The sequence below is a fragment of the Sinocyclocheilus grahami genome, unplaced genomic scaffold, assembly GCF_001515645.1.
Source record: "Sinocyclocheilus grahami isolate Dianchi unplaced genomic scaffold, SAMN03320097.WGS_v1.1 scaffold448.1, whole genome shotgun sequence".
Taxonomy (NCBI): domain Eukaryota; kingdom Metazoa; phylum Chordata; class Actinopteri; order Cypriniformes; family Cyprinidae; genus Sinocyclocheilus; species Sinocyclocheilus grahami.
In genome coordinates, this window is record NW_015505627.1 from 383844 (window position 1) to 391334 (window position 7491).

Sequence of the window (7491 nt, forward strand, 5' to 3'; positions counted from 1 at the left end):
TAGCCAAATGATCAGCCTCCTCATTTCCTTTCACACCTATATGGTACCCACATGAAATTTACCAGAAGTCCATACTGTCTTATTCTAAAAAGACTGCATTACTTCATTTATCATGTCTTGTCTTGCTAATGAATTTCCACTTGACAAACTGTTTAGTGCTGAAAGAGAATCTGTGCATATCACTGCCTTTGTTGGTTGTATTTCTTCTATCCACTGAAGTGCTAGTAAGATTGCTATAAGTTCTGCAGTAAATACTGAAATATTATCTGAAGTTCTTTTTGACATTTACATTTTAAATAGGGGAATATATACTGCTACAGCTGTTTTCCCAGAGTCTGGATCCTGTGAACCATCTGTGTCGCTCACTCTCTCGAAGTGTAACTTGAGTGGCTATTTGGAAATCCCAGACTGGAGGACTTTGGGGCTGGGGAGCAGGTTTAGCCTAGAAAACGTAATGAGGTACAGAAAACCCGCCATGGATTTCAGGAACTCTACAAGAACTATTAGGCCAATCCATGTTTTAAATCACGTATATGAATGAATGTATTTCAATGAGTCTTTTATAAATCTATCTATCTATCTATCTATCTATCTATCTATCTATCTATCTATCTATCTATCTATGCTTTCGCCCAGTACAGAATTTCTTGTATAATTAATTTCAGAACGAATTCTGGATATGACAAGATGATTTAGAGTCTATCAAGAAGCTTATCTTTTATCTTTCCTTTTTAAATTGTATTATTGTGTTTACTGTCGATTTGGGGGATGGGTGATAAGTAGATGACTTGTTATGCGCCGAACAGTGGGGGGCGCTAAAGACAGTTTAAACATTTTAATAGGTCAAAGGTCTTTCGTCCAACGTTATCAAATTGGCACTTTTCGAGATGAAAATGATCAATACAGCTGATGTTTCGTCTGTGTCATCTGCAGGAGAGGTAACTTTACCATTTTCGCCGAGGTCAAGTTTGTTGTTGAGAAGCTGAAGTTGATGAAAGAGTTTGTGCAAGTGTTTATAGCAAGCTAAGCTAATTAATTATGTGTTTGAAATTTATTTACTCCTGTAAATATAAAGAGACTTTCCAAATAGATGTTGTCGTCACAAAAGCATTTTAATCGCTTGACCACCTCAATTAAAAAATATGATAAAGACGAACGCAAGCGCCAGAATTACCACAAGATGTCACTGTTCAACTGTTAAGAAACGCACGTTCAATAATATAAAATTACATTTCAGACGTTTGGTACTCTGCATATAGTTATAGTTAAACTGTAACGTTTGTCCTCCTCTAACAGTAAATAAAAACGGTCCTGTGTGTTTAAAGGATGTCGGATCAGACTGCTTTGTTCGAGTCCGAAAGCAAGACTTGGAGAAACTGGAGGCAGAAGTCAGGACACAACGAGAGCTTATGCCAAAAGTAATCAATAGTGACTTTATTGATACTATCCATAAAGGACGGTCTGTGGAAGCATGTAAGCAAAAACTCTTTTCTGTAACAGTGGTCATTTATGATACACATGAATGTGGAAAAATATGGAAACAGTATTTCTTTGTACATGCTTTAGTATAGTAAATTACCCTATGTAATGGACATTGTTGTTCCAACAGCAGGGTTGAGCAAAATTCCGAATTGAAACTTAAATTCATACTCTGGAATTTGAATCAAAATGGCCATACCTCACAGGAAGTTGAATTTGAATAACCGGTAAATTTGCTGAATTGCAATTAGAAAGAAACCAACCCAGGTAATGCATCTGAAAATAAATAGGCTAAAGCATTCTTCCACTCTGGTTCACTAAAGCTGCCATATATGTGTTACTTACACAAGATAAACAAGGCTTTAAGCCAACATTCAAAGTTTTTCTTGGCAAAAATTTGTGTAGTAAAATTACAGCTGTTTCTGCTACCTTACATTTAAATTTCAATTAAGCGCCCTGTTTCCTAGATCAATTCAAATGGAGTGCAAATTCATAAAACTTTTATAAATGTTAATTCTGACTGTTTTAATAAAAGATTCCTTATTGTTATATAGTTAAAGAACGCAGTGATCGTGAGCAGCAGCAACAGAGAGAGGATTGTCTGCACATCCGCTCCAGACTAGATGTTGCTCTGAGCGAGTGTAAGAGAGAGAGACAGGTACTAAAATAGAGAGGAGAGAATGAGAGACTGAAGAGCCCACACTGAAAAGATTCTAGGAGAGCATCTACACAAATAGTTTTGCATTAATGTACTTTGTGTATGTATTAGTGCAGTGGTTCTCAACCAGGGGGCTGCCTGGGACCCACTAGAAGGCCTCACCCCACTTCCACGGAAGTCGCTTAGCTAAAAAAAAAAAAAAAGTAATTTGTAGACTTAGAAAAGTTGAGCAAATTTTTATTATGATTCAAAAATTTTATAGCTATGTCATGCCCTGAATATTTTATTTCATTTAAATTATTTATTTATTTATTTTTACTATTTGTGAGTAAAAAAATGCAAATAAAAAATGTCACAAACGACTAGAAAAGTAATTTAAATTAATTGGTAATAAAAAGTGTAAAGCCTGAAGAACACTGAGTTAATGAAACTTATAGAAATATGGAACTTTATATTTAATTATATATATTTATATTATATTGATTTTATTCAATCATATTAAAGTAAAAGGTCACTCGAATATTACATTTTCATTTATTTATTCAATATCCTGGGGACCTTTGAATATTAATCTTAACAATGAGGTGTCTTGGGGTTAGAAAGTTTGAGAACCACTAGTGTTTGTATGAGAGAGAGGGCGAAATCTCTTCCCCAAATAGGTATGTTATGGTTGTCTAGTTATTCGTGTGTGTATGTAAGTATCTCCTCACATACATTTGTAGGAGAAGCTGGTTTTAAAGCAGCAGTTATGGGAGTGCAGAGAGGAGCTGCAGCAGCAGAAAGCATTTTGTACTGAGCTGGGCACTGCATCTTGCACCCTGCTCTGGAGTGCATCCCAAAGGGAGGAAGCAATCAGAGACATATTGGCTGATGTGAGTTTGTACCATTTTGGGAGTGGACACTGTTAAGGGCTGACATCCAGTAAAGTGAGCCGGGTTGTTTTGTAAATGGGAGGACATGGATTTGCTTTACCTCAACTCTACATACACTTGTGCATCCACAGGGTAAACTGGAGCCCTTCCTGAGCATTGCAGGTCAAACCATTGAGGCTTTCATCAAGTTTCTGAATGACGAGGCAAAGCCACAACAGAGTTCCAACTCAAAAGAGCATCATTTAGTTCTGGCTCTGGCTGGCGTTGTTACCAGTGAGGGCACCGAGTTAGTTTTTTCTAATAGTTCAATTTAACTGTCATAACTTATTTATACTGTATATTACCATCTCAAGAATATAAGAAATCGTAATTTCATCTGTTCATTGGTTTTAGATATAGCTGCTGTGTCTTGTGGACGGGACTTCTTATCCTCTTCTGCCCACATCCTACTAGATACTTTTTTGCAGCTGCTGTGTCTAATGAAACCAGGAGTGTTTCCGAAACTCAAAGTGTATGTCGCAATGTCACAAAAACACACATCCAAATATTACTGATATTTATGAGTTAAAAACATATATATATATATATATATATATATATATATATATATATATATTTTTTTTTAAATAATGATCACACATGTGCAAATATATGTATATATATTTCATTTCCATATATGAAATATATTGTCATATGAAGTAAAAAATATATAAAACCTATTAGAAACTGGAACAATTTAATATTTTAACATATGTATCAAGCCCATACAAATATTTATGTATGTGTAATACATTTTTGGATATAAATGTTATGTACATGTATATCCATCCTAAAGCCCATTAATGCATGTTGATATTATATAAGTAAATCTAAAAGGTAGACTTGTATTTAAAAGATGTATTACAAAAACATATATAAATAAAAAAAAATGTGTATATATGTTGTTTTAATAAAGTTGCATATAAATAAAATATGTTGGCATATGGTTGCTATATAAAAACATCATATACTATATACTATATATATATATATATATATATATATATATAATTAATATACAGTATGTGTGTTTTTTTTACTACGGGGATTTTATATGTATAATAAACTTATATCTTCATCTACCCAGAGATTGTACGTATGAAAATTAGATATCGCCTTATATGTAACATTTATGGCAATATTGCACTTGATATATTGATATATTTATTGCATTTTCATATGGGCAAGATGTGAACTCACATGTCTTCAGGGTGTAATAAAAACGTTATGACTTTTTATTTAATGGTTACACAACAAATTACAATTTTGGAGTCATGAATAAAAATGTTTTGAACTAGATTTTAAAACTAGGTTTTTCTTTTCTTTATTGTGGACACTTATATGATGTTTATGCAATATGCAGTTTCTTATATGAAACTGAGTTGTTGTTATTATTGTATACCGTATTCAGAATAAGTCGACGTATGTGCTTCCTTCTGAAATATGTGATTGTTTATTGTTGTGTGCAGATTGATGTTAATGGCTCTATATAACATCACTATCAGTGGGAATGGACTGAAGCTCATAAGTGAGAGCCCTGGACTTCTACCTCTTCTGTGCACCCTTCTGAAAGGTGCGCATGTGTAAGTTTGTGTGTGAAGATTTAGAGTTCATTTAATCCGAGTCAAATGCCTTCTCAGCACTGTTCATAGAGGATTATATTGGGCTCTCGAACTCCCTGACATACATAGAAACACTCTCTCCCTCTCCCACAGACCCTGACCCAGAAGTGTGTCTGCAATCATTGAGGCTCCTTCAATCCTTACTGCTGGAGAGAGAGGTCATGTCACACATGACAACTGATTTTCTAAGCTCTTTCCCACTCAGTCGTATCCACCATCTAGCTTCAAGCCGCCACCCTGCTCTAAAGCAAATAGCCCAGGAAACACTGGAAGATCTGGCTAGCTTTACCAACACCCAGACTAAAGATGCAGTGAAGGAGCAGTGAAACCCAGGCTTTCATACGCACTTAAAAAAGTATGTCTAGGTTTAATCTAGGTCCAGCAAACCACACACTAATTCTGAGACTTGGCCATGTTCAAACCTAGAGATTTCCAATTGTAGATTTCCAAAAGAAGAGATTTCCAATTCTAAGTCCTGCTAAAACAAGCATTAACCTTATTTGTACATGAAGAAGTTTCATTCCACAGTTTTTTTTTAGTTTAGTCATCTTTTACTGTGTTAGGCCCTGGAAGTGTTACGAAATGACTTCTACAGAACTTTCTAAGCTTTATTTGTAACGTAAATTCTGAATACCGCTATAGATGTGCATGTCTTTTATAAAATGCCAGAAAAGCCATAACACATGCTTTCATATTCAGTGTGCCCTTTATATCACTATGTTCTGAATGAAATTAGCATCAAATCGATATGTGTGCTGCCCTTTCTAGCACACCCACAACATCAGCGGTCTCTGTAGTCCAGCCTACGTGGAATTCTAAACTTAAACACTGGAATGATAAATCATCCCTTTTCAAGAAACCTTACTTAGGATCATTGTTAGGACAGAACACAGTAATTAGCATATATGGGTCAAATGTCACAGAACCAATTAAAGTGTGACCCTTTGAGAGTCAGCAGCAATAATGTTAGACATGATGGTGTCTAGTGTATCTAAAGTTAAATGCAGTTAAATGATCTTTTAGTTGATGTTTTATTTCTAAACTTTGACAAATAGAATGTTCTTAAAACTGTTTGATTCTTCTCATTTTCATTGATTGCTTTGATTGTGGTCTTTCTCCATTTATTTTACACTGTTCATTTGTTTACATATTACTTATTGAGCAAAGACCTGTTTCAAGTTAGACAATTAAAGGTGTTAGGCCTACAAGTTGTTGTTTTTTTCTGTGATGATTTATCACACAAGAAACAATGTTCTGTTCTGTAAAAGTGTTTGTCATTGACGCCAATTAGAAAGATGTTCATTTGTCCATCTCAGAGAAATCCAACAATCCTGTTGTGTATATAATTTTTGGGACAAATCATTAAAGCTGACTGACAGTTTTTGTGAACATGATGTTAATGGAAAGAGGAAATTAGTTCATTTGATGAGATGAAAGCTGATGTCAGAGTTAATCAGACTGAAACATGAGGTCTTCAATGGGGGAGACTGCCAAAGAAGAGATCCGTTTAATTGATTTCTATGGTGAGAGGACATAGTCCTGGTTCTCATGTCAGTTCATATTTTTACAGCGTAAATACGTCTCTCTCTTTGAATGCATGTACAGGATGTCTTGATTATCATTTAAAATCACTTATAAAAGCAGAGGGAATCACGTCATTCAAGAAACGCTTAAGAAATCGGGATATGTTTAAAGGATAAAAAGACAACCATAACCACCAAAGTCTCTTGATTTCAGTATTGTCTGCAGTCAATTTAAGTAAAGTGGAAGTCCATTGGGAGTCTTTTCCTTAAAGGGGTCATATGATGCTGCTAAAAAGAACATTATTTGGTGTAATGAAATGTGTTTATGCGGTTTAAGGTTAAAAAACACATTATTTTCCACATACTGTACATTATTGTTTCTCCTCTATGCCCCGCCTTTCTGAAACGTGTAGATTTTTACAAAGCTCATCGGTCTAAAAAGCGAGGTGTGCTCTGATTGGTCAGCTATCCAGTGCATTGTGATTGGCGGATACCTCAAGTGTGTGACAGAAATGTTACGCCCCTTACCATATTGTGATGCCCTGTCCGGCCGGAGCAACGAATCAAAAACATTAAAACCCATTATAAACGAAGCATTTGTTGCATCCAGTGGGGACATAATTACGGATTATAATGACTTATACCAGGGCTGTCCAAACTCGGTCCTGGAGGGCCGGTGTCCTGCAGAGTTTAGCTCCAACCCTAATTAAACACACCTGAACCAGCTAATCAAGCTCTTACTAGGCATAGAAACTTTCAGTCAGGTGTGTTGAAGCAAGTTGGAGCTAAACTCTGCAGGACACCGGCCCTCCAGGACCGAGTTTGTACAGCCCTGACTTATACAGTCTTTTTTCACATTGCATCGCGCCGCGTAAACATAAAACCATGTCTGCATTTGTGATCGGAGAAATGACAAACAACAAGTGCTACTCTACACTGCTCAAAACTCGCGTTTGAATCGTCAGTGGCAAATTCTTTATATATATATAAAACGTACTTACAGTGTGTGAGTCAGAACAGCCGGCATTGTAGTCTACTCTCCCAGGATCAGGAAACAGTCCTCCATAAAATGTGCTGCACACATCTGAATATTTCTAGTCGTGTCCTCCTTTGGAAGGCCAAACAAAGTAGTTTCACTTTCACAACGAAACACAGCGTCACACGGCGGCCTTGAGTGAGCGGACAATGGCTTGAGTGAGCGGACAACGGCTTGAGTGAGCGGCGGCCGGCGGATTCGACGAAGGAGCGTCCTGTGGGGTTGCGGCAACCACATGTGACGGTCCCGGGCGTTTTGCTTT

At 36.3% G+C, this 7491-nt stretch overlaps 1 protein-coding gene across 1 annotated transcript; it reads left to right on the forward strand.

The window, feature by feature from the left end:
• Positions 1-847: 847 nt before the first annotated feature.
• LOC107552376 (heat shock factor 2-binding protein-like) lies at positions 848-6887 on the forward strand. The gene is made up of 9 exons (XM_016234236.1): positions 848-938; positions 1326-1473; positions 2034-2137; positions 2860-3009; positions 3141-3282; positions 3403-3520; positions 4518-4621; positions 4764-4952; positions 6841-6887. Exons 1-9 carry the CDS (start codon positions 888-890, stop codon positions 6885-6887), a joined length of 1053 nt encoding a protein of 350 aa, XP_016089722.1. The 5' UTR covers positions 848-887.
• The last annotated feature ends 604 nt before the right edge of the window (positions 6888-7491 follow it).